Source organism: Channa argus, chromosome 6, assembly GCF_033026475.1.
Source record: "Channa argus isolate prfri chromosome 6, Channa argus male v1.0, whole genome shotgun sequence".
Taxonomy (NCBI): Eukaryota; Metazoa; Chordata; class Actinopteri; order Anabantiformes; family Channidae; genus Channa; species Channa argus.
This window is the reverse complement of record NC_090202.1, coordinates 17,777,226-17,803,929: the sequence shown is the minus strand read 5'-3', so window position 1 is coordinate 17,803,929 and position 26,704 is coordinate 17,777,226. Positions and strand designations below refer to the sequence as shown.

Sequence of the window (26,704 nt, the reverse complement as noted above, 5' to 3'; positions counted from 1 at the left end):
AAAAACTTTTTCAGATTGTGAAGGAAATTGAACCCAAACAGTGCCGTGCTATTTAGGTGAGGGCCACTAGTCATTTTGGTCATTAAGTGTGTTTTACAGTGAGCAGCATAGCACAGCTTTACTGTAAGTGATTACAATGGCAAAGAAACACACTGTGCAACTGCCAATTGTTGTAATATCTTTTATTAATTTTGGTTTTCTTATCACATGCTAAGTGCTAACAATGATGACATCATCAATTACGTCACACAACTGCCTTTGAAGCTTAAGGCTTACTGGTTTGCCTAACCAGTAAATAAGGAGCCAACATTTTGTTTCAGCTATTTTGGCAGAAACAGCTTTTTTCAGCTTTGCTTGGAAAATCCTTTCAGCATTGAAGGATTCACATTACATTTTCTTTTTGCAAATGCTTAGTTAGGTTTAACTTTGACTACTTTGACTTTTACTCCAAAACATGTAGGAGAAAATATCAATATTATGTTGGCAAGTTGTGTTACTTTACATTTTTACAAAATAGCACTTTTTCTAGAATCGCATCACTAACCCAATCCACACAAGCAGGCATAGCATCAGTACCTCCTTGTATGGCCTTATTTAAAAACTCTTTTGAAATATTCTGTTTTGGCAAATACGACAGTTGTTGTCTATGGAAAAGCTATTTGTCTCCCGTAGCCGTCAAATCCAGTTCACAAGTTTCACTACAGCCACTACATGTCATATTTTCATCCATGGCATCTCTGCTCTATCATCCTCAGTTAGACACAGAGCAAGGGATGGAGAGAGAAGCTGCAAAATAAAATCCAAAACCATAATCTCACTCTCTGGTTTATTTGTAGTATGTTCCCAGTTTAGAACCTCTCTGGCACCTGTATCAGGGCTCATAAGCTTCACAGGGAAATACATCAATAAATAAATAATTGAATTAATGCATTAATGTAATTAATTAAAATAAAAAAACGAAATAATGAATAAACATATTTGATTATTTATTTCTATATTTTTCATCATATTTTTTGACCATATGTGTTTATTTTTACATTTATGGATTGGCTGATTGTTTATTGATGGACTCATTCATTCATTCATATTTAGTTCATTAACTGATTGATTTAAACATTTATTCAGTTGTGCATTTCTTCTTCAGGTCGAAAATTTGCTTCCACCTTCATAAATTAATTAAAAGTTAACTGTAATTTTGGATGGAAAAGAAAAACTTTAGTGCATTGAAAATTGTGTTAAAAGAATTCTCTTTTTGACATTTCAAAATAAGGGCATATGTTTGCACCCAGTGGAAATTTTTTTCCCTGTGTACATTTTGGGCGCCAACACACCAGTGCACAAATAGTTTTTCACATCCCCATACTCCAATTCTTACATGCAAAGGCAAGTAAAATGCTGGCACTAGTAAAGGTGTCGATCTGACAAAAACAAAACTCTAGTTTTGAAACTTTTTGTCGTGACCAATTGTTGTATTTTGTTTATGTTTTGTGTCTTGGCCTTCTCTGCTCTTGATGTACACACACACACACGCACACACACAACTTTGTCCAAACCGGCAGATTATCCATGCAAAGATTGTATATACTGTAATCTCTCCCCAACTGTTATTTGTTTATGACTATATGAAGTTAAAAACAGTATAAACAAAAGTTACATAGTTGGCATTTTTTTAGACTTAAATAAACACTCTATTTATAAACAAATAATTATCATTAACATAAAGTTAATTTTATGTGAAAAGGTTTAAAACCACTCTACTCTGAGTTAGTATTCCAGTCTGGCCACCCCAGTTATAACATTTGCTGATCCTACCTTGCTCACTCTACCTCACTACTTCTCAGGCTCCTTGTTTGCACCCGGCCTTTGCAAACATTTCATGCCTGTTCTTTATGACTTCGTTCCGGAACCCACATACATCCATGGCAATACTGTTGTACTTCAGGCCTAATATGTCTTTTACATTCTGCCTAAAACTGCCTCCTCCTGCTGCATTACTTTAGACAAATGTATTTGGAGTAAGTGGTTTCTGCTTTGTTAATACTTATCATGTTACCTCGCTCTTGTTAGTAGAACAAGTTCTACAAGTTTTAAGTTCATTGTTCATGCTGAGAGCAGTTATCTAACTTTCTTGTTCACATAAGAACAGTTAGGTTTTTGTGTATGTTGTACTAATTTTACTAGATATTTTTTTTCTTTTTGTATTTGTAGTTTTGGGATATTTCGTCCATCTCTGCCAATCTGTGCCCAAGTATCCATTCATTAAATAAAACCTTCTTCAACATTTCAGAACCCCAGGAAGTCTTTCTGCAACTTGCAGCCCAGCAGTGTATTTCCAGCTTCTAAGCACTCTGTCATATAAGGTTCTGAAAAAAAAAAAGAAGATTCATCAGAAGAGTTTAAATTTATCAACACACAGTCACTGCTTCTTATTGTGGATATTACCGTTCTGAGCATGAAGCCATGACACTGCCTTTGCAGCCAGAATCTCCCACTCCTCTTTAGCATCCATCTTAAAACCATGAAGCCAAATCAGAGCCAGGGTGGTGGCCCAGACTTCCTGGCTGACCTTGTTTAGCAGATCGCAGAACAAGGAGAAAAGAAAAATATAAAAAAGAACAATTTCACAAAATGTACAGCTTACTTTAGTGGCCCCTATTATTTTTGTTTTGGTGTAAGCGGTGTTAGTCTGATATGGACACGTCAGATTAACACCTCATTTTCTCCAAGTGAGGAGAAAGAGTTACATATTTCAATTGTAAGTTATTTAAGAGCATCCAACTCTCATTGCACAAAGTGTATATTGTGCAATAGTAGTGATAGAAGCAATGAAAACATGTGTAATAGTCAAAGTTGTTTCATTAAAAATAGGTAGGTGGAATAATTCACATGAACTCTTGCTCTGAGTAGCACATAACAAACATTCCACATTAAAAGTTGCCAGTAGCTGTAGGAAGCCTGTCAGCAGCTGTAGCTTTTGAGCAAAACCTCTGTAAGTTTTCCTAACAATGGAGGTTTCTAATACCAGTTCATTTGATTGGCAGAAGGGAGTAAATGAGATCTTTTGCTTGGCTTACAGTGGTATAGACCTCCTCCTGTTCTAAATTACTATGTTCTGTGTCGTCTTCACTCTCCTCTTCATGTGGGTTTGTGTTGCTATACGTGCATTCACACTGTATAGAAGAAAGCTGCCTCCTGCTGCCAAACAGATATGAGTTTGCCATGATCTGACCCTCATACTCACTTCCTGCCCTGGACTTTTATTTTGTACCTCCTTTTCTCCACTTCCTGTCCCCAGTTTATTTCTACACCTTCATCACTCATCAACAGTCACAATAGGTTTCACATGTTCACCTGCCTTTTAAAACCCCGTTCTTGGTTCCCTGTTGCATCATTGTTTGTGTCACCCATGCCACACACTGTTTTCGAGTTTGCCCATTTCATGTTTTTTTTTTTGAAACCCTGAATCTTGTTGCTGTGGACTAATGTTATTGAGTTCCTGGTCTGAGGTTTGGTTACTGTTTTGTCATTCTTATTTGTAGCTCTGTCACGCTTACTTCATAGTTAGTTAAATATCAGCTGGATTCTTTTGTTTTCAAGTCAAGTCAAGCTTTATTGTCAGTTCTTCCACATGTACAGTACATACATTTAGGGAACTGAAATTGCATTTCTTTCGGATCCATGGTGCTTACAGGTAGTTCTAACAGTGGAGCCTAAGATCTATATCACATAAATATAAAAATATAAAATACACTATACAATTCAACTACACAATAAGAGCATTGGAGAGTACACTAATAAAAATACAATACAAAGTACAATAAAGTAAAAGCAGCGCAAGGCACATGGCAGATGGAGTGCAAACCAGTAAAGTGTAAATCAGTGCAGGTAAGAGAATTAGTGCAAAAATGGCTTATTCAGACTGGCAAAGACTGGCAGAGTGCAGAGGGCTCAAGAGCAGTTCTTTAAATTAAGTTTACATGTGAGGTAGCAGGGGGTTATAGTTCTGTGCCTGTACAGTACAGTACTAAGGCCGAAGAGGGAAGGGGGGGCAAGTTCGGGAGCGAGTTCAGCTTCCTGACAGCCTGATGGATGAAGCTGTCCTTCAACCTGCTGGTCCTGGCCTGTAGGCTCCGCATTCTCCTCCCAGATGGCAGCAGGCTGAAGAAGCTGTGTGACGGGTGACCCGCAAAGCCCTCTGCATTGCGGGTGAGACGGGTTCCATAAATGTCCTGGAGGGAGGGGAGAGAGACACCAATCATCTTCTCAGCTGCTCTCACTATGCGTTGTAGAGTCTTCCGGCAGGAGGCGTTGCAGGCCCCATACCACACAGTGATGCAGCTCGTTAGAATGCTCTCGATGGTGCCTCTGTAGAAGGTGTACATGATGGGGGACGGGGCTCTGGCTCTTCTCAGTTTGCGGAGGAAGTAGAGACGCTGCTGTGATTTTTTGGCTAGTGCTGCAGTGTTGTCGGTCCAGGAGAGGTCCTCTGTGATGTGCACCCCCAGAAACTTGGTGCTGCTCACCCTCTCCACATTAGCACCGTTGATGGTTAGAGGTATGTGCTGGATGAGCGCTCTCCTGAAGTCAACAACCATCTCTTTCATCTTCTCCACATTCAGAGAGAGATTGTTGTCACTGCACCACCCGGCCAGGCATCTCACCTCGCTCCTGTAGTTTGTCTCATCGTTGTTGCTAATGAGACCCACCACAGACATGTCATCCGCAAACTTAATGAAGAGGTTGGAGTTGTTTGATGGTGTGCAGTCATGGGTCAGCAGGGTGAAGAGAAGGGGGCTCAGCACACATCCTTGGGGCGCCCCAGTGTTCAGTGTGATAGTGCTGGATGTGTTACTGCCGACCCGTACTGCCTGAGGTCTTCCAGTTAGAAAGTCCAACAGCCGGTTGCACAGCGAAGTGTTGAGCCCCAGCCGGACCAGTTTGTGAATGAGCTGTTGAGGGATGATAGTGTTGAATGCTGAGCTGAAGTCTATGAACAGCATTCTGACGTATGAGTTCTTTTTATCTAGATGTGTGAGTGCTTTGTAAGGGCTTTGTAAGCTCCTCTCTGTGTGCTGTAAACATGGTCTAAGATGTTATTTCCTCGAGTTGGAAAGTTAATGTGTTGGTGTATTTTTGGAAACACACTCTTTAAGTCTGCATGGTTGAAGTCCCCAGCTATGATGAGAAAAGCATCAGGGTGGGCTGTCTGCTGCTCACTGATGTACTGGTGCAGTTCATTAAGTGTGTCGTTCCTGCTGCTGATGTTGTTGTTCGGGGGAATGTAAACAGAAACGAGCAGTATAGCATGACCAGTATAGCATGTCAGCTGATCGAGCTGAATGGCGCCGTCTGGAACGCTGTTGCTAAGCCACGTTTCCGTAAACACAAAAACACAGCAGTCTCTTCCAGTCCTCTGAGTTTTGCTTCCCGACCTGCTTTGTTAGAGCAAGCTTTCTATTTCTGCTCTGTACTCTTGATGCTAATTGTCACTTTATTTCCACTTGATCAGTGCACATCTAAGTTTTGGTTTTGTTTCCTTCGTAATCACTAGATGTCTCTTAAGGTCCGCATCCACGTTAACCCTCTTTGTTGAAGTTATTTGTACTTTGATGTTCCATGTAATAAGTTAACTTAGTTTCTTGGTTCATGTAGTGAGTTGTGTTTCTGTATTGCTGTCTGTTAGTCTAGTCCCCATTGTTATTCTTCACTCTTTGTTCTGTTTGATTATTAAAGATTCCCCTACATCATACATCCCTCTCTTTGTGTTACTTTTGGGTCCACATGAATGTCATGGTACATTTATGCCAGCAGAACCAGTATATCAATAGTTTAAGATGTGTTATGTTATTTCATATTATATAGATCCTGCAAACAATCTGTTAATACATAAAGTTTATACAATTCCGCTATTATTTAGTAATATTATATTCAGTATTGACTCACTGAGGCAGGCTTTGTCTTCTCCACCTCCTCACTGGTCCTTCCTAGTGCAGCAGCCAGAGCTGGATCAAGCAACCAGCAGCCAGACGCTTTCTGGAGACCAACCAGCTTCAGTAAATTGTCTCTGGGTGGCTGCTTGTGCAATTGGGTATCTGAAGAAGTAAAAAAATAAAAAAAACTGCAAAATTAAAATGATCAATATACATCATTCCATGTTATGTTATGTTTTTTTTCTGCTTTCTACTCCACACTATATCAACACATACTGCAGATACATACTGTAATAAGTGGTTTTATAGTCACACAGTAAATGTTCTGGATGGCGTGCTTGTATAATTGTTATGCACAGTATATCTTGTACAACTGTCTGTATTTCTATTTGTCAGGCGATGGACATGTTATGATAAATTAAAAACCTATATTAATAGAATTTGCAGAAACATTGGATGTTGTTTCAGATTTCTAGAACCAGCAAAATGCAGTACCATGTAGCTTTGAAGTTTGACTGTAATCGGCACCATCCGTCTGCAGAGACCTATCACTCGGTTTCCAGAGGACGGCCCTTAGCTTCTTCTTAATACGGGAGAAGAAGCTTATGTCAGACTCTAAAATACAAAGGTGGTCTGTAGAGGGAGTAGAAAGACCACAGTCTGTTACTGCATACTGCCTTTGTGTTAACCAACAACTCTAACAAAAATACACATAAGAGCCACATTGTGTGTTTTTGTAAAATATTCCTTCAGAATAAACACCCCATAGGTATATTTCTCTCAGCTGTATAAACAGGTAAAAACACCCTTGAGAACGTGCTTACATAAAGTCCTTCCAGATTTTTTCATCACATGATTTTAAACCCAAAATATCTCCTATGTTTTAGATAGGTTCCCATTGGCCTGCAGGATAACAGACTGCCCAAAAGCCTCAGATCTGACAGTAAGGTTTCCAAACCAGTAGTAATGCCATAACACAGCATCCTTCCATCGTGAGTGAGACACCTTTACAAAGTGTGACCTGTCTGATGTCACTGACATGCATAGTAGTACAGTAGAACTAAGAACTAACAAATCCTTGGGGTAATACAGAATATTGGGGTAATACAATATTATCAGTAGTACTACAGTAGTATCAGAAAAGACTGAATTCATTTTTACCTACTGTGACTTATTTGATAAAAAAGGAACAATACTACTATATTCATCTTCTGCTAAGCAATTTTTAAAAGTAAAAAGTGGATGAATTGTGTTAAATGCAGAAACAAAACAAACTAGCACAAGCGTCATGATTTTTCTAAATACTTCAAAAAAGCCAAAATCATTAGTGTTGTGGTGTCTTAAATAATCAAACTTTCTCTGCTCCATACACAATTAGTTTGTCATGATTCTCACCAAGAATTTCATCATAATATAAGGTAAATGATACTTAACTACTTTTTTCATGAACTAAAGATCTATTAGCTTCAAGGATTGCTACGCCTTCCCTTATCGAATCAACAGTGTGCACTGGAAAGACAAGTAAAAAAATAAATCAGTATTAGTATGTGAAAGATGTACTTAAAATATTCAAAAATTCATGTTTGACAAACATGTAGGGTTTCTGGCCGGAGAAAACCATTTGCTGCTAACAGACTTAGTTTTACATTCTGTTGTGACAGCAGAGAAGACACAGATATGTTCAAGCTGCTGCTGCTCTGCCATACAACACAATGGCAGCAGTGCTCAGATCCCATTTAGATCCCATTTCTTATTTGTTCTCAGCCAAAGAAAGGAGTTGTGATACTTACTTAAAGGACTTCCAGCTGGAAAAGAGAAGTGACAAAACAAAGTAAAGACTAAAATTAACAAAAAAGTAAAGTACTGGTCTCTAAGCTTAGTACAATAACTTACAAGTAGTAAAATATATTCATGATTTTCCAATATTGAAAAGTATTTCAAATACTGTAAAAGCAACTTTTTACAAACACACACAGGCTTGTTAACAAGAGCATTTGCAAAAACGCTGTAAACACAGAATATGTAAATACTAGCTCTTGTCTATACATTAAATGCAAACAATTATTTAATTTATAAGTTGTCTAATGACTTTTTCTGATATGGCACTTACTGGCTACTGGAATTGCTCTGTGCAATAAAGGTCCCTGAATCACTTTGCCATCACTTTTCATCACAGCAATGAAGGCAGTGAAAGAACTGCTCACTCCTGATTGGACACTGAGCTCCACCACCTTCTCCTTTACTCCTCCATCTTGATGCTCTCTCTCTTCCATCTCCAGGGAGCGAATTAGGGTCTGAGCACCCAACCTGTGGATTGTTAATCTGTAATGCAGAGAGGAGTAAACTCAGATGAAGCTTCATGTGTCTGAGTAAAATATATTTATACCTAATGTTAAAAAGAAAGAATTAAAAACATACCAAAACAGTTGACCATAATGTCGAGGTTTTTAAGGTCAACATCCAGTGCTTAATTTTATTTTTTTACTAAAAACATGTGTTACCCAGTATCCTCTGCTGGTTTCAGACTGAAGCGTAGCTGGTTCTGAGTTAGATAACCTGCCAGGCTGTACTTCACCCTCACAGAGCCCTCAGCTGCCTCTGAACTCTGACAGAGCATCACAGTGGTAAATGACTGTATTTACATACCAATGAATACATAATGTATAAATGTAGATATTATACAGTTACTCCTACCTGTCCAGTCAGCTGGGCATAAACCAGTGACCTCTGACCCTGGAAAATGGTTGTGATTGGTGGAGAGAGAACAGTGACAGACACTCCTTTTGGTAAATCCCATGTGACTGAGATGTTTTCCACAGCTGGTTGAAGAGCAAATCGCATTGACTGCATCACCTGGAGTATCACAAGTTTACAAAGAATTGACAGACACTTTGAGTTTCTACCTATTTCAACTGTGATCTCTGTCTAAAAACTGTTTCATTGGGTTGTTTCACATCAAATCTTTTTGTGTTTTTGTCTTTCTTACTTTGGTTTGCATCCGGTCAGTTCCTGTGATGAACTGAGCGTGACCTCTTCCTTCCTTGGCCAACCCATTGATGAGAGCAGAGCTGGCCCCTTCCCCAATCCCAAAAGAGAAACACCTGCAACACAGTAATGTTGATTTTAACATACACAGCACTAGAACATGGGACGTATTGTAAACTGAACATTATCGTTTTGTCATGTTTGTGGTTTCACCTGTGAGAAAATGAATTTTTCTTCACCAGATCTAAGACTTCTTTGGTGTTTCCCACTTCTCCATCGGTAAAGACAAATAGCTAAGAATGAGATTTTTACACATAAGTAATGTCACACTCAGAAGTAGTTGCAGTATGTGTCTATAGGCACTGTTACAGTTTACAACAGTGGACCACAGATAAGTATTAATGTCTGTATTATTATTATTGTATTATATGTGTATTATTGTGTGTGTAAGTGTATTACTTGTCGAGGTTGATTGGGAATGCAGGACTGGCTATAAATGTGTTTGAGGGGCCTTAAGATCTCAGTCCCTCCCAGATTAGCATCCATCGTTTCAACTGTCTGCAAGGCCTCCTCCATGGTCGTCTCACTGTACTCCACACTCTTACTGCCATCAGAAACACACAAACTTTTTTAAAAAGTAAAGTATACATATACATGTAAAATACGTTTCATGACATTAATGCACTCATAAACAAAAAAGCTCATCTATCATTTAGCTATAACCATTAACCAGGGTCACAGTGATGCAGGATACAAACACAGCTCACACTGGAAAAGAGGCAGAACTGAGGTGAAGTGAGTCACTCACGGGAAGATGGATTCATAAGTGGACCCAAAACTGTAGATGTTGAAATAGCAGCCCATCGGTAAGCTCTTCAGCAGGAGCAGCAAAGTGTCCTTGGAAGAAGACATTAGAAATAATGAAGACCACGGTGTCAGAGTTACATCAAGTATATATACAGTGAACAGTTTTTAATACCCTGGCATTCCCAATACGAGTCTCTTCCTGCTTGCTATTATTGCTAGAACAGCCCATACTCCCAGATCGATCCAGTAAGAGAACAAACTCTCCACATGAGGCGACTGTAGACATCACAGCCTTGGGGAACTCAGGGTACAGGCTCACCATCACCACTGGATCACCCATCAGAGTGCCTGAAACACACAGGACAGATCACAAATCTGCTTTGTATGGCAACACATTTAACCAATCGAGTTTTCTCAAGTAAAATTACTTATCTCTTACATGTATGTAATGACATTAGTATTAAAGTAATAAACCTCTTGATAGTAAAGTTACAGCCTCAATAATTAGGACTCACCAGGCTTAACAGAGGCCTGTCCTGCCTCCACCACAGCAGTGGGTTGGTGGGCATCTTTGTAATAAATCAGCAGCTCAACATCTCTGTCAAACTTGTGTCCTGCAGCCAACCTCACCTACAGGAAACAAAACACATTCATGAATATTAAGTTTTGAGGAACTCAGCAGACACATTAGCAGTCTACCTACCATGGCCTGGGTTTGCTCTGTGTTCAGATACTGGAGAGGACCCAGAGAACAGCTGGACTCTACTTTAGTGACTGGATGAGAAGAGGACACTCGAGCAGAGAAAGAAAGACTGTAGGGCACCAGAGAGGCTGGGACAGACGTCACCTGGACACTGGCAGCTTCACTACCTGTAAACAAGTTTAATTATAAAATGAATACTGCATATTCTTGATATGCCCCAATTTCACCTCCCTCCCAAACATAGTTCTTTGTAAGTTTGGACTCGTTTTCTACCTTGAGGTTGGTAGCGAGGGTTGAGCACAGCAGGCAGACAAAACCTCAGCCCGTCATCACCCTGCACAGCCAGCTCAGTGACATACTCCAGCCTGATGGAGGAGCTCTCTCCTGGAGGAAGACTTCCCACACTCAGAGAAAATATATCTGGACTCTGGTCACTCTCCTCCAACAGGAAGGCCTGCTGACCGGAGCTCAGCGCATCATCATACTCCTCACGAGCCTGGAGTACAGATGAGTCACAGTCACTATGTTTACTGCTTTTTCAGACCCATTACAGTGAGTAAGTCTTTACTGTCCAGCTCACCTGCTGCTTCTCCTTCACCTCAGCTACAATCTCTGTCTGTCCAATCTTAGCACTGAAATGACAGACAGCAGCATCTCCAGGCAGAGGGAAGACAAAAACAGCCTCTAGTGGTTTGTCCTCCTTGTTCTCGTAGTTCAGAGTGGAGACCACTGTAGATACATGGTCCCTCACCTCTAGCTCCACATCAATGCTCTTCAGAGGAACTGAGAAACAAGGAAGACAACAAATCAAACAAATAATGTATGTTTGACAACACATTTTATGATACAATGATGGTGCTGCTTCTAAAACTGTTTTTAAGAATGTTCTGACCCTGCTGCTCTAGAAAACCGTATGTATTTATTTTGATTAGAAATGTTTACTTGCAGCCTCTCTGTGTGTCAACCATGCAGATCCATAATTGTACTGTCACGATTCCTTCCCTGGTTCAATTTATTTTGACCAGTTTTTTGCACCGTCACTGTCTGCTAATGTCTCACTCCCTGGAGCTCCTGATTTACTTTAAAATTCACCAGATGTCCCCACTCTTTCCTCTGTGTTGTAGTTATTCACAACCATTTCCATTAACAGAACTGACCTGTTTAATACACCTATACATTTGCCAGATCATAATTGCTTCTTCCTTTTTGTTCTCTCCCTTTTCTGGATTCATATTCCTGCTAAACTGCTTGTTACAAATTCCTGTATCAATTACTTTGTCTGCCTGCTGCCCTTGTTCACTTTTTAAACTTTCAAACACATATTGTGTCACTGATGTATGTCTCCACAAACCTGTTAAGTTGCAGTTTACTTTTATGTCAGTTCAGACTCAAATTCTCATGAACACAAGTTCATCCATGAGTCCAAGTAAAGGTTTGTGCCAGTCACATCTTTGACTGCAAAAGTTAATTCAAAGTGGACATTTGGGCCAAATTTTAAGAAATTCCCTCAAGGCACTGCTCCAATGTCAAGTTCACAAGAACAGAGAGAAAGAAGGGACAGATGTAAGGTCACAGTGACCCAGATATTTGATCTCCAAAATCTAATCAGTTTATCCTTGTGTAAAAATTTAAATTTGGGTTGAATTTCAATACGTTCCTCCAAGGCATTACTGAGATGCTCACAAGAACAGGTTGGACAACCTGAAAACATTATGACTCTGGCACAGTAAAATGTCATCTCAGTGAATCTATATCCCTGCCCTGTATTTTTGGTCCTTGCCCTGTTCCACTGTACTGAGACACTCACAGCTTAATTCACTACCAGTAATGATTCACATGCAGGAAGGAAATCAAAAACCTGACCCGAAACATTTATGATGAAATCTATTTATACATAATTATTTGTTTGATATTATTAATTTCACAGGGAGCTAATCACTGAAAGCAATAACGTTTTGTATTAGTTTGGAATTAAGGAAAAAAATGTCGGAAATTCTTCACAGTACCTGGTTCCTTGTGGGCAGTCACCAGACCACAGCAGTTCATCTTTGTACCTATGTGACAGACAGAAACTTAACAGGAAAATGCATCTTTAAGGCCAGTATAAATTCAGAAGGGTGAGGGTTATTTTAGCCCTGTTTCCCTATAGATCTCTGTTTTATATTTATGTTTCAGTCTAAAGTATATTGGTTCAGAAAACACATATCTTCTTATTTTCAGTAAGCACTGTCAGTTTTTGTTGCTTCATAACGCATCTGTTTGATTCAGTAAGTTCTCAACCCAGCTGTTTTTTTTCCTCTTATAACTGGAGTGAAAACAACAACCTCTATGAGCTGATGAGCTGAAATGTGCGTAGTGCGTATTTGGCTGAAAGTGCGTTACCTGCCTTGGAAAAAAGACTGATGTGTCCAGGTCCGTCTGGTGGTTTGCTCCTGCAGTAAACACAGAAGCGGTTATATACCTGTAGAGAGATGCAGTTCACAACAGCGGCAACTCAATCACGCTTTAGGAGTACGCTTGATTTATATGACTAGCAGCGCCAGGAGGGTGGAGCTATGGCAGAGTTTCAATACTGCAACTGCGTCAGTGGAAAACTACAGCACACAACAGTGACAAGTTTGATTAGAACTGCACATCATTTTCTGCTTCGTAAGATTATAATAAAGCAACACACTGAGATTTAAAGTGTTGTTTTAGATACTTTGCAGTAACTTATCCTTGTCTCTCACCACATTTCTTGACTAACTCAGACATACAATATTCAATGCATGTTGTCTAAATGTGAAATTAATTCCATTATTCAGCAGCAATGGTCTGTGGGTCCCATAAGGGTTAAAATTGGCTGAAATATGGTTTTTAGCACATTTGTCCAAGTGTTCCTTGTTGGTCCCAGGTCTTCAAATGTGAGGTTTCAGGTGAGATCCTGGAGCCCAGTGCACATATGGGCCCCTGAGTTGTAGCCTAGATGGGGGACACATGGGACACATGTATAACTCATGTGGGCCCCACATTTAAGCCTATGAAATTCTATTTGAATCCACCTGCATAGGTGGCGCCCTGACAAACATTGCATAAGCTCATCAAAAACGATGACACAGCAAATGTGAACTATATTCAAAGAGGTCCAACAAAATGTTTGTGTCCGTGACTTATTTTATTTTTTAATCCGTAATCCTGTAATCGATCCTTTGGACTGTTTAAAAATGCCATGAACATTCAATGAACCCACACTTTCTACACCTGGGTTCACTAAGCTGATTTTCTCATCCTGGCTTGATAAACATGCAACAGATGCACTGGTGCACCAGGATGCACTGGTTCCACTATGTCTAGCCTTTCCTTTTCAGTTTCCCTGGATAATCTACTTTTGAAATGCATCATTAGAAACACATAGTACATAAATTTGTCATTAACCCCTATGTTGGTAAAGAGATTCATGGCCTTGTAACAAAAATGAAGAAAGCATTGAGAAAATAAGGTTTGCAAATAAAAACCTAAATGTATAAGTTTCAAATTTTAATACACTTTTCTTTAAAGGCAAATACACTAGTCCATTCAAGACAGCCTACAAAACACAGTATTGAATGCCAGCCCAGGTGCAGGGGTCCACCATGATTGGAAGGTGAGCACCTGGCTTGAAGCCTAATTAAAAATTGATTAATTTAAATTATTATTATTATGAATAATAATACATCACAATCTGACCCTTTATCAAACTGTAGTTGTTTATTATTAGTTCAAATTCTGTCATTTTATCAAGATCCTTTCTTTGGTAGTACCAGCCGTGAAAAATCCAATTTCAGAACATTTCAGAACCCCAGGGCGTCTTTCTGCAAATTGCAGCCCAGTAGTGCATTTCCAGCTTCCACACACTCGGTTACATCTGGTGCTGAAAAAGAAGGAAAAAAAAGAAGAGTCATCAGAAGAGTCTGAGTTTATCAGCAGCCCACAATCATTGCTTGTTATTGTGGTTATTACCATTCTGAGCATGAAGCCATGACACTGCCTTTGTAGCCAGAATCTCCCACTCCTCCTTAGTGTCCATCTTAAAACCATGAAGCCAAATCAGAGCCAGGATGGTGCCCCAGACTTCCTGACTGACCTAGTTTACCAGATCACATTACAGTCACCAGAAAAAATAAAGTTCAGTATCTCACTGCATAATGCTGCACCATTATTCTGAAAAAATGTACGTTGTAACAACGTGTGAACACAAACGAAAATGGCTTAGCATTGTGGTGGGTCGTGTATAATAGAGTTGGGGTTTAAAAACCAGTACAGTACACCATATTTATCATTTATTTATCATTGCTTTGGTTTGGTTTGTTGTATTGTTTGTATTTTGTTTCATTCTTTATCATTTCTGTTGTTTTCATGCAAAACACTAAGTAATCAGAATTTTAAATGTTTAAATTTTAAATGATTTTTAAATTCTCCAATGTGCAGACCAGGAGGTTTATGTATAAAACTGTAGATAGAGTCTACACCAAAAGGTTTAGTAAATGTAAAAACTGTAAAAAATGTAAAAGAAAATGGAGTAGGAAGTATCCTGAAAGAGGAGTTCGTGAGGAACGTTCTAGAGGTAAAAACCGTATCAGACAGGTTGATGAGTCTGAAGCTGGAAATTGAAGGTAGGATGTGAAGGCTGACATCCTACCTGCCCCACAGGTAGGATGTCAGATAGAAGAGAAGGAGAAATTCTGGAGTGAGTTAGATGAAGTGATTCAGAGCATCCCCAGAGGTGAGAGAGTAGTGATTGGTGCAGATTTCAATGGACATGTAGGTGAAGTAAACAGAGGTGATGAGAATGTGAGGGACAGATTTGGTCCTCAGGACAGGAACGCAGAAGGACAGATGGTGGTAAACTTTGCAAAGAGGATGGAAATGGCTGTAGTGAACACTTTCTTCCCGAAGAGGCAGGAACATAGAGTGACATATAAGAGCGGAAGCAGAAGCACTCACGTGGACTACATCTTATGCCGACGCTGTAATCTGAAAGAGATCAGTGACTGCAAAGTCTGCAAATGTCTGACAGACAATACAGCAAGGCGCTGTGAAAATGAAAATGAGGACAAAGGCAGAGCAGAGGACAAAGTGGGGGAGTTGTGTAGTTTTCAGGAAAGAACTGAGACAGACTCTGGATGGTTTGGAGGTGTTGTGTCCGGATGTGATGTGTCCAGAAAACTACAGCTATTGTGATCAGGGAGACAGGTAGGAGGGTACCTGGTGTGGCATCGGGAAAGACGAAAATGGACAAAGAGACTTGGTGGTGGAACAAGGAAGTTCAGAAGTGTATACAGAGAAAGAGGTAAATGGCCGTTTATATAGCGCTTTTGTCCAAAGCGCTTTACAATGTTGATTCCCATTCACCCATTCACACACACACTCACACACTGATGGCGGTGACTACCGTGCCAGGTGCTCACCTGACCCATCGGGAGCGACTTGGACAGTGTCTTGCCCAAGGACAGTTCGACATGTAGCCGGGAGCAGGGATCGAACCACTGACCCTGTGGTCCATGGACGACTGAGGTGACAGAGGAGGACGACTGCCTTTACCAACTGAGCTACAGACTGAGGAGAGTAGACAGGAGTACAGGGAGATGTAGCGTAAGGTGAAGGTTGAGGTGGCAAAGGCCAAACAAAGAGCATATGAGGACTTGTATGCTAGGTTGGACACTAAAGAGGGAGAGGTGGATTTGTACAGGTTGGAGAGACAAAGAGATAGAGATGGGAAGGATGTGCAGCAGGTTAGGTTGATTAAAGATAATGGTGGAAATCTATTGACAGGTGCCAGGAATGTGATGGGAAGATGGAAGAAGGACTTTGAAGAGTTGATTAATGAGGAAAATGAAAGGGAACGAAGAGTTGAAGAGGTGACTGGTGTGGAGTAGGAAGTAGCAAAGATTAGTCAGAGTGAAGTGAGGAGGACATTAAAGAGATGAAGAGTGGAAAGGCAGTTGGTCCTGATGACATACTTGTAGAGAAATGGAAGTTTATAGGAGAGGTGGCAGTAGAGTTTCTGACTAGTTTGTTTAACAAGATCTTGGAGAGTGAGAGGATGCCAGAGGAATGTAGGAAAAGTGTACTGGTGCCCATTTTTAAGAACAAGGGAGATGTACAGAGCTGTGGCAACTACAGAGAAATAAAGCTGATGAGCCACACAATGAAGTTGTGGGAAAGAGTAGTGGAAGCTAGGCTAAGGGCAGAGGTGAGCATTTGTGAGCAGCAATTAAGTTTCAGTCCTAGAAAGAGTACAACAGATGCAGTATTTGCTTTGAGGATGCTGATCGAGAAGTACAGAGAAGGTCATAGGGAGTTGCATTTTGTCTCTGTATGACAGGGTGCCGAAAGAGGAGCTGTGGTATTGTATGTATCTGTAGTGGCAGAGAAGTATGTTAGAGTGGTGCAGGACGTGTATGAGAGCTGTAAGACCATGGTGAGGTGTCCTGTAGGTGTGACAGAGGAGTTCAAGGTGGAGGTGGGTCTGCATCAAGGATCGGCTCTGAGCCCCTTCTTGTTTTCTAAAAAGTCAGAGAGGCCAGATTAAGGTGGTTTGGACTTTACAGATGAGAGGTGAATATATCGGTAGAAGGATGCTGAGGTTGGAGCTGCCAGGCAGGAGGTCTAGAGGAAGACCAAAGAGGAGATTTATGGAGGGAGAGAGGACATGAAGTTAGTTGGTGTGAGAGAAGAAGATGCAGAGGACAGGGTCAGATGGAGACACATGATTTGCTGTTGCGACTCCTGAAAGGTAATAGCACAAAGGAAAAGAAGGATAAGAAAAAGAAGGTCACAGGAGACAGATGCAGCAGCTGTGAATGCAACAAACAGGGCAATCTCCAAATAAAATTTGTGGTCATAGACGTGTAGAATTAATGCTTTGTTGCACAGTGACAGATTATGGACTTTGCCTGCCTATGGATGAGGGGAAAGGAGCAGGCAGTCACAGTGTGTGTGTATGTGTGAGGATTTTGTCTCCAGTGTGCTCTGTGCACTTCATGCCACTGTCCATACAATCATATGCTAAAGAGGTTTCCAATAAAAACGTAATAAAAACCAAAACAAATATTATTCTCGGTAAAAAATAAATAAATAAATAAAAAATATAGCAGCGATCACAGGTCGTCTTTGCTGAGTTTACCACCTACTTTCTGGGGTCATCTGCATTTCTACTGCACTGTGACTCAATCTGACCAGTAACAAGTGCAAGCATATGGCTCGACCCTCTCCTCTGAGCTCTGAGGGTTGTGGAATGTGGTGACTAGCAAAAAATTACTGGTTGTTACCTTTTACAGTTAAAAAAGATGCTAACTGAATAAACATAGACACAACAGGCTATAACACGACAGACCTACTGTCAGGGTTTGTTTAGGGTTAGGGTTATGAAAGGACAGGAACTGGCTTGGATTTTCATGCGGCTCACTGTGTTTCACCACAACACCATTATGTTATGTTATTTCATATTATATAGATCCTGCAAACAATACTTTAATATGTAAATATTATACAGTCCCGCTATTATTTAGTAATATTATATTCAATATTGACTCACTGAGGCAGGCTTTGTCTTCTCCACCTCCTCACTGGTCTTTTCTAGTGCAGCAGCCAGAGCTGGATCAAGCAACCAGCAGCCAGACGCCTTCTGGAGACCAACCAGCTTCAGTAAAGGGTCTCTGGGTGACTGCTTGGGCAAGTGGGTATCTGAACAAGAAAAATGCAAAGTGCAAAGATAAAATGATCACTATACATCATTCCATGTTATATATCTTCCCCCTTTACACTCCACACTGTATCAACACATGATTCTGTAGATACATTCTGCAATAAGTGGTTTTATATTCACGCAGTAAATTGTCTGTACTGCTTGTTTGTATTATTGCTATGCACAGTATATGCTGTACAAATGTTTGTCAGGTGATGGATAATATATACATCACACGATGAAGTAAAAACCTATATAAATGTGATTTGCAGGCACCTTGGATGTTTAGCGACAGAGCTTATTGCAAGAGAAACTGTCAGATTTCTACAACCAGCAAAATGCAGTACCATGTAGCGTTGAAGTTTGACTGTAATCTGCACCATCCATCTATAGAGGCTTCTCACTTGGTTTCCGGAAGACAGCACTTAGCTTCTTCTTAATACGGGAGAAGAAGCTTGTGCTTGTGTCAGACTTCGATTGGATGATACAATCTGGTAAAGGATTAGAGAAACCACAGCCTGTTACTGCACCTCTGTGTCAACCAGTAACTACTGTATTACAAAAATACACAAATGAACCACATTGAGTGTTTTTCTATATTATTCATTTGAAATAATCATCACATGCTTAGTGTTATTTTTACTCAGCAGTATACACATGTAAAAACACCTATAATATGTGCTTACACAAACTCCATCCAGAATTTTTTATTCACATAGTCATAAGTTCGAAACATAGGAGTCAGATTTTCATAGACTGCTCAAAATTAACCTGAGTGGTGAGACAGCTGGGATCCACATCAGTGTGGACACCTCTACAAAGGGTGACCTGTCTAATGTCATCGACATGCATAGTAGGAGAACTATGACCTCTGACCTGGGATCTAAGACTCTTCTTTCTATATTGAAGTGAAAATTATGTTCATGGCACTGGCCCACAAGCACTTCAGCCTTAGTTGCTAATGTTGTTCACCTAAACATAAACTAACAATAACAGTGAGAAATAAAACTATAAAGAAGCACAGGCATCACAAACTTTCTAAATACTACAAAACAGTCCAAATCATCATTTGTGTTGTGGTGTCTTAAATAAGCAACCTTGTTCTGATATAGTGATGTCTCCATACACAAGATAGTTGTTACATACCATACAAGCTGCATTGTAAAAGACTGTCACGATAAAGTGCTAGTTCCATACCAGTCATCTCATGCAGGGCTTCTGGGAAAAACAACGAAAAAAAGAATATGAAATGAAGACATTACATCAGAAATAAAAAGAATCTACATGCTGAAGTTCTGGACTCACCCAGAGTCAAAGGTTTTGCTGCTAACAGACTTAGTTTTACATTCTGTTGTGACAGCAGAGGAGCCACAGATATGTTCAAGCTTCTGCTGCTCTGCCATACAACACAATGGCAGCAGTGCTCACATCCCATTTAGCATTTCACTTATTTGTTCTCGGGTTGTGATACTTACTTTGATAAGACAATGTAGAACTACAGGCTTGCATCAGCACTTAAAAAAACAGAGCGTATGAGGTAAATACATCTGAGCTTTTTACAAACAGTTAAAATACATTTTTCCAATATTGAAAAGTCTTTCAAATACTGTAAAAGCTACTTTTTACATAGTACAAACACACATACAGGCTTGTGAACAAGAGCACTTACAAACACACTGTTAACACAAAAAATTATCTATACATTAAATGCAAAAAAATGATTTTTAGATTTATAATTCTTAATGATTATTGTGATGTGGCACTCACTGGCTACTGGAATTGCTCTGTGAACTAAAGGTCCCTGAATCACTTTGCCATCACTTTTCATCACAGCAATGAAGGCAGTGAAAGAACTGCTCACTCCTGATTGGACACTGAGCTCCACCACCTTCTCCTTCACTCCTCCATCTTGATGCTCTCTCTCTTCCATCTCCAGGGAGCGAATCAGGGTCTGAGCACCCAACCTGTGGATTGTTAATCTGTAGCAGTAGAGGAGATACACACAGGTAAAGCTTCATGTGTCGGGATAAAATATAGTTATATCTAATTCCAAAACAAAACAATAAAAAACAATACTCATTTTGTATTTAATTGTATGTCATTAGGTTTTTGGAACTGGGTATTGTGAGAGTGAGAGATGTTAATGTGAAATAAATCATATGATAGACAAAAACTAAACATACAGAGTTATACAGCTAATTGTGTGGGTCTAACACTTCAGATAGCATTTTATGTATAAAGAAATTAGTTTTACCCATTGTTATTTCTACATGTTTTACCAGTAATGTGTCAAAACAAAATAAATGAATCGACCCAAAGTAAGAAACAGGGTACTCTTATCCCTGTGTTGAAAAGTTATCATAATTGTAGAAATTAGAGAAACATTTTTTATTCAATTCAATTCGATGCCATCTCATCTTAATTTTCTTAATAATTCATCTCAACATTTGTAAGGTCAACAACCAGTGTTGTTGGTTCTGTCTGACCAAAATCTGTTTTACCCAGTATCCTCTGCTGGTTTCAGACTGAATCGTAGGTGGTTCTGAGTGAAATGACCTGCCAGGCTGTACTTCACCATCACAGAGCCCTCAGCTGCCTCTGAACTCTGACAGAGCATCACAGTGGTAGGAACCATGTAAATGACTGTAATCACATACCAATGACTACATAATGTATAAATGTAGATACTATACAGTTGCTCCTACCTGTCCAGTCAGCTGGGCGTAAACAAGGGACCTCTTACCCTGGAAAATGGTTGTTATTGGTTGGGAGAGAACAGTGACAGACACTCCCTTTGGTAAATCCCATGTGACTGAGATGTTTTCCACAGCTGGTTGCAGAGCAAATTGCAGCGACTGCATCACCTGGAGTATTTAAACAGGTAAAAAAAAAAAAGCACTTTTTATTTCTTGATACCATGATCTCAGTTAAAATATAGGTTTGCTGTTGCATTGTTACTTTGGTTTGCATCCTGTCAGTTCCTGTGATTAACTGAGCATGACCTCCTCCTTCCTTGGCCAACCCATTGATGAGAGCAGAGCTGGCCCCTCCCCCAATCCCAAAAGAGAAACACCTACAACACAGTAATGTTGATTTTAACATACACAGCACTAAAACATTGTACACACTATAAGGATTGTTTGTGTGTTTGTTGCTTTAGTGATTTTACCTGTGGGAACCTGAATTCTTCGTCACTAGGTTTAAAACTTCCTTGGTGTTTCCCACTTCTCCATCGGTGAAGACAAAAAGCTAAGGAGGAGAGTTTACACAGAAGTAATATCACGCTGTTAATAGACAGATAAACAGAATATCAGTGCTTATTGTCAACATAATTTTTTGTAATTTAAGAATAAATATGTCCTTATTTCATAAATTATCAGCTTTACAACCTGCAGTCTATTGTTTTAGGTGGATTTTAATAAAATTTGTTCTAATTCCACTAAGTGCTGGACTATAATGTTAGTGTGTCCTGCACTGACATGGCTGAAACATCCATTACTGGAAAACGGAAATTGCTTGATATATTTAAAGGTTTTCAATCAGTACTGTACATAGCCATGAACAAAACTCTCATGCACTGACTAAATCCCCTCCTATGGAATTGTTGTTAACATTAAGTTGGAGGGGACATATTGGCAACAGGAATACATTTTGGGCGTGATTCAAGCTAGTGTTATTTATAATACTACCAATTTAAACCAGGAAAAACTGATTCACTCATCTCATTAATTAGTTCTAAGTAGCTATATTAACAGTCTAGTCTCTGACTTCCCTTCATGCTGAAACCATTATGGCCATTAGGAGTCACTGTGAGGTATCTGTGCTCACAGATCAGGATCGGTCCATGCAAGGGACTTTCAAACATTGTTCTAAGTAAAATTAAACATGGCTCTGACTTGGTAGGGGTATTATTGCAAGCACTGAGACCAACCCAGCGCCTCTAGTAATACCACTACCACGATCATTTAAAACACTAAAAACAAATATTCTACAGAGCAACCAGTGTTTTACTTTTGGAGGAAATATATATGTAGCACAGCTTTAATAGTTCTAGAGTTATCCTAAACATTATTTCACTGCAGAAAAACTCCTAAATCTGCTATAGATTATTAAAGATGTTAAGGATTAAGTTCCAGTGCGTAATTGCACCCTGTCTCTCTCTCACACAAATAGGACACACACATCCATACATTCTAGGAAGAGGAGCTTTATCTGAGATGTGAGAGAAAGAGGTTAAACCCGAAATCCATCCCTCTTGCTAGGCCACTGGCTAGATAGATTGTATAAAAGGAGAAGGGCTGTGTCATACAGAAACTATAGCCAACAAGGAACTACATCTTGTCACCATTATGTGTGTGAATTTACAACCTTACTTACTGTATGTTTATTTCTCTGTGCTGTCCATCTCCATGGCTGAAAATACTTAAAAGCTGTGAATGATAATGAAGCACTGGAGTGTTCAATGCCTGGTTATCCAAGTGACTATGTCAGTGTCAGCGGATGTCCTCAGTCTCTACTTTACAAGACAACTCTATTGAACACTCTAGATTATACTAATGTGCTTCTGTGAACAATCATATCCAAGAATCTCTTATGTGGCTCAGGCTCTATCCCAGACAATCCAGAATGTATCATTACATGTATGTGTAGCACAAGAAGCTTGCAAACTAGTGCAAACATAGCAGAGATCCGGTGGATCCACAACAGATTCTTTCTTGTGGAAATCTATTTCAGAGACTGTAAAAAGTAAAGGCAGTTCTCAACCTTTTTGAGCTCTTTTATTAATTTTTTTTCTGAGGTAGAAATATTTCACACAGTGCAGCAGTACCTAACTGCATGTTTAATGTTTTTTGAACAACACTGAAGCACAGAGAGATAAAAATGAATCAGGTGTAAATGTTTGTATTTGTGATGCTGTGTGTGACTGTGTTACTTGTCGAGGTTGATTTGGAATACAGGACTGGCTGTAAATGTGTTTGAGGGGCTCAAGGATCTCAGTCCCTCCCAGATCAGCATCCATCTTTTCAACTTTCTTCAAGGCCTCCTCCATGGTCGTCTCACTGTACTCCACACTCTTACTGCCATCAGAAACACACAAATGAAGGATCTCAGTTGGTGGATGATTGTGCAGTGCTGCCAAATTCTACATCGAAATTTGGTACATTCATATTTACTCACAGACCACTTTTTAAAAGTATAAAAACAATGTTTCCCTATGTTATGCACTTCATAAAAAAGATTTTCATCCATCCTTTAGCTATAAGGGTCACAGTAACTGCACTATACTGTTTACATGCTGCTTTTTGCACCTTTAGCACAGTTGACTGTACTGTACTGTAAAATCGAAGTATACAATAGGTTTACTGGTCGGCGCTGTCTTAGGTTTTGTGTCCTGTCCTGTGTTATTTTGTGTTGTCTGTCTACACTGTCTGTCTGTATTGTTTTCGTCCTCACTGTTTGCACCAGGTTGCACTCTTGTTTCCACTGTGTACTGTGTACCACTGTGTATAGTAGAAATGACAATAAAAGCCACTTGACTTGACTTCACTTGACTTGATGCTGGAGCCAACACCAGCTCACACTGGAAAAGAGGTAAAACTGAGGTGAAGTGAGTCACTCACGGGAAGATAGATTCATAAGTGGACCCAAAACTGTAGATGTTGAAATAGCAGCCCATCGGTAAGCTCTTCAGCAGGAGCAGCAGAGTGTCCTTGGAAGAAGATATTAGAAATAATGAAGACTACTGTTGGAGACGGACATCAAGTATATATACAGTGAACAGTTTTTAATACCCTGGCATTCCCAATACGAGTCTCTTGCTGCTTGCTATTATTGCTAGAACAGTCCATACTCCCAGATCGATCCAGTAAGAAAACAAACTCTCCACATGAGGCGACTGTAGACATCACAGCCTTGGGGAACTCAGGGTACAGGCTCACCATCACCACTGGATCACCCATCAGAGTGCCTGAAACACACAGGACAGATCACAAATCTGCTTTGTATGGCAACACATTTAACCAATCGAGTTTTCTCAAGTAAAATTACTTATCTCTTACATGTATGTAATGACATTAGTATTAAAGTAATAAACCTCTTGATAGTAAAGTTACAGCCTCAATAATTAGGACTCACCAGGCTTAACAGAGGCCTGTCCTGCCTCCACCACAGCAGTGGGTTGGTGGGCATCTTTGTAATAAATCAGCAGCTCAACATCTCTGTCAAACTTGTGTCCTGCAGCCAACCTCACCTACAGGAAACAAAACACATTCATGAATATTAAGTTTTGAGGAACTCAGCAGACACATTAGCAGTCTACCTACCATGGCCTGGGTTTGCTCTGTGTTCAGATACTGGAGAGGACCCAGAGAACAGCTGGACTCTACTTTAGTGACTGGATGAGAAGAGGACACTCGAGCAGAGAAAGAAAGACTGTAGGGCACCAGAGAGGCTGGGACAGACGTCACCTGGACACTGGCAGCTTCACTACCTGTAAACAAGTTTAATTATAAAATGAATACTGCATATTCTTGATATGCCCCAATTTCACCTCCCTCCCAAACATAGTTCTTTGTAAGTTTGGACTTGTTTTCTACCTTGAGGTTGGTAGCGAGGGTTGAGCACAGCAGGCAGACAAAACCTCAGCCCGTCATCACCCTGCACAGCCAGCTCAGTGACATACTCCAGCCTGATGGAGGAGCTCTCTCCTGGAGGAAGACTTCCCACACTCAGAGAAAATATATCTGGACTCTGGTCACTCTCCTCCAACAGGAAGGCCTGCTGACCGGAGCTCAGCGCATCATCATACTCCTCACGAGCCTGGAGTACAGATGAGTCACAGTCACTATGTTTACTGCTTTTTCAGACCCATTACAGTGAGTAAGTCTTTACTGTCCAGCTCACCTGCTGCTTCTCCTTCACCTCAGCTACAATCTCTGTCTGTCCAATCTTAGCACTGAAATGACAGACAGCAGCATCTCCAGGCAGAGGGAAGACAAAAACAGCCTCTAGTGGTTTGTCCTCCTTGTTCTCGTAGTTCAGATTGGAGACCACTGTAGCTACATGGTCCCTCACCTCTAGCTCCACATCAATAGTCTTCAGAGGAACTGAAGAAGAAATAAAAAGACAACACAATAAACACGAAAATGCACAATCTGAAAATGTGTGTTCTGTAAAGACAGTTTTTATTATTAGGTGCAGCGATTTAAGATTACCAACATTAAACCAGCATTTATTAACCATGGTGCATCATGTCTACTATATAACTAATGCACACAATAATATGCAAGACCATATCTGACAATAATTACTATTAATCCAAGTGTTTAAGGGGAAAGAGATTTTTTCTGTTTTGTTTTCTCTCAGCTTTGTACCTGGCTTCTTCTCAGATGTTAGCAGACCACAGCCGTCCATCATTGTACCTCTGCAAAAATTAACAATTTAAAACTTTACTGTTAAAGTGTTCAATAGGTGGTGAAGTGTGTTTAGGTGCAAAAGGTTGCATCCTCTTATTTTCAAATAGCAAAAAGGATAAAAAAAAAAAAAAACAGAAACAAATGCGCCTTCATCTGAAACTAAAGTTAAAATTTAATTATTATATCAAGGCAAAGGCAAACTGTATTGACGATTATGATCTGACAGTCAGCAAAGACGATCATTAACTACTTATAGTACTTTATAAAGATTCTAGTCTTTAAGGAGGGGACACACCTAATGACTGGCAAGGACTGAACAGTTAGTTTCCACCAACCATTAGAGATGTATAGTTTCTGACAGTCCGGAAGGAGAACAAACTTAACGACTGGTAGGGAACGACTGGACGTTCTAGCCTCCAAAGCCCGCGTCAACTGGAAGTCTCGCAGTTCTAACAATGCTACGTAACTGTATGACGCCATCGGTCGCTGATACCGGACGTAAATATTAAACAATGTTCAAACTAATCGTTGTGAGAACGACTGGCAGCGACTGGGACTTAAGACTAAAGACTAGATTCTTTAGACCGCACTCACTTAACGATCGCATCTGCCGCCTGTCAGCGCCGGCTAGGCCGGACTGGCACTGACCAGGACCAACTAGGTCGGACCAGTCGTCCTGATCGGCCGTACAATCGTTACCTCCGTGCCGGCCTCTAGTCTTCAGACGCGCAACAACACGCGAGACTAGAAATCTGCTACCAATGGTGAAAACAAAGTATTTTTTAAACCACTACCGTATATAATCAATACTAAAAACCAGCTGTTGAAGGCTAGTGGCCTTTTTTTTTTTTTTTTTTGGTCACATTTTATAGTATTACAATATATCGCTAAATCTATGTAGAACTTCAAACCAAAGCCACAGCACTATTGTGTTGTGACAAGTACGTGCTATTGGATCAAAGAAACACACAGTAATCTTACCTATAAAAACAGAGTATTCGGCGCTATGTCGGGACACTGAACTGCAGTTCCTTTTTGTAAAAATGTCAACACACTTAATAAAACAGAAAACGTTTATCCAGCCGTCAAAGAGCCAGTCCCTTCTGCAGAGAACCCCAGATTTCGACATTGTCATTTGGGTGCAGTTTCCTGTCAGATG

The 26,704-nt window shown here is 40.0% G+C and overlaps 1 protein-coding gene across 9 annotated transcripts; it reads right to left on the bottom strand.

The window, feature by feature from the left end:
* Positions 1–160: 160 nt before the first annotated feature.
* LOC137128421 (von Willebrand factor A domain-containing protein 5A-like) lies at positions 161–26,704 on the bottom strand. 9 transcript variants are annotated; one of them, XM_067506413.1, is made up of 20 exons: positions 12,808–12,918; positions 12,432–12,479; positions 11,006–11,208; positions 10,699–10,921; positions 10,426–10,592; positions 10,238–10,352; positions 9,895–10,070; positions 9,724–9,812; positions 9,375–9,519; positions 9,129–9,208; positions 8,917–9,031; positions 8,625–8,783; positions 8,432–8,535; positions 8,041–8,252; positions 7,721–7,735; positions 7,365–7,439; positions 6,426–6,563; positions 5,944–6,092; positions 2,443–2,566; positions 161–2,363 (listed from the first exon to the last, which is right to left on the bottom strand). In XM_067506413.1, exons 2-20 carry the CDS (start codon positions 12,469–12,471, stop codon positions 2,284–2,286), a joined length of 2,409 nt encoding a protein of 802 aa, XP_067362514.1. In that variant the 5' UTR covers positions 12,472–12,479; positions 12,808–12,918; the 3' UTR covers positions 161–2,283. The 9 variants fall into 9 exon arrangements, 8 of the variants coding, with proteins under 8 accessions (XP_067362514.1, XP_067362513.1, XP_067362512.1 ...); XR_010914562.1 differs by lacking the exons at positions 161–2,363; positions 2,443–2,566; positions 5,944–6,092; ... (15 more) ...; positions 12,432–12,479; positions 12,808–12,918 and adding exons at positions 14,404–14,527; positions 15,852–15,999; positions 17,981–18,129; ... (15 more) ...; positions 25,504–25,553; positions 25,841–26,067; XM_067506412.1 differs by lacking the exons at positions 161–2,363; positions 2,443–2,566 and adding an exon at positions 3,562–4,949 and having other exon boundaries at positions 12,808–14,239.

Bases quoted from the DNA above. Each gene is read 5' to 3' on its own strand.
- LOC137128421 (XM_067506407.1), bottom strand. From the start codon at position 26,025: ATGGCGTCATACAGTTACGTAGCATTGTTAGAACTGCGAGACTTCCAG. The intron at 24,381-24,453 runs GTAGGTAGACTG...TGTTTCCTGTAG, and splicing joins CAGAGCAAACCCAGGCCATG to GTGAGGTTGGCTGCAGGACA. The intron at 8,253-8,431 runs GTAACACATGTT...TCTGCATTACAG, and splicing joins AAACCAGCAGAGGATACTGG to ATTAACAATCCACAGGTTGG.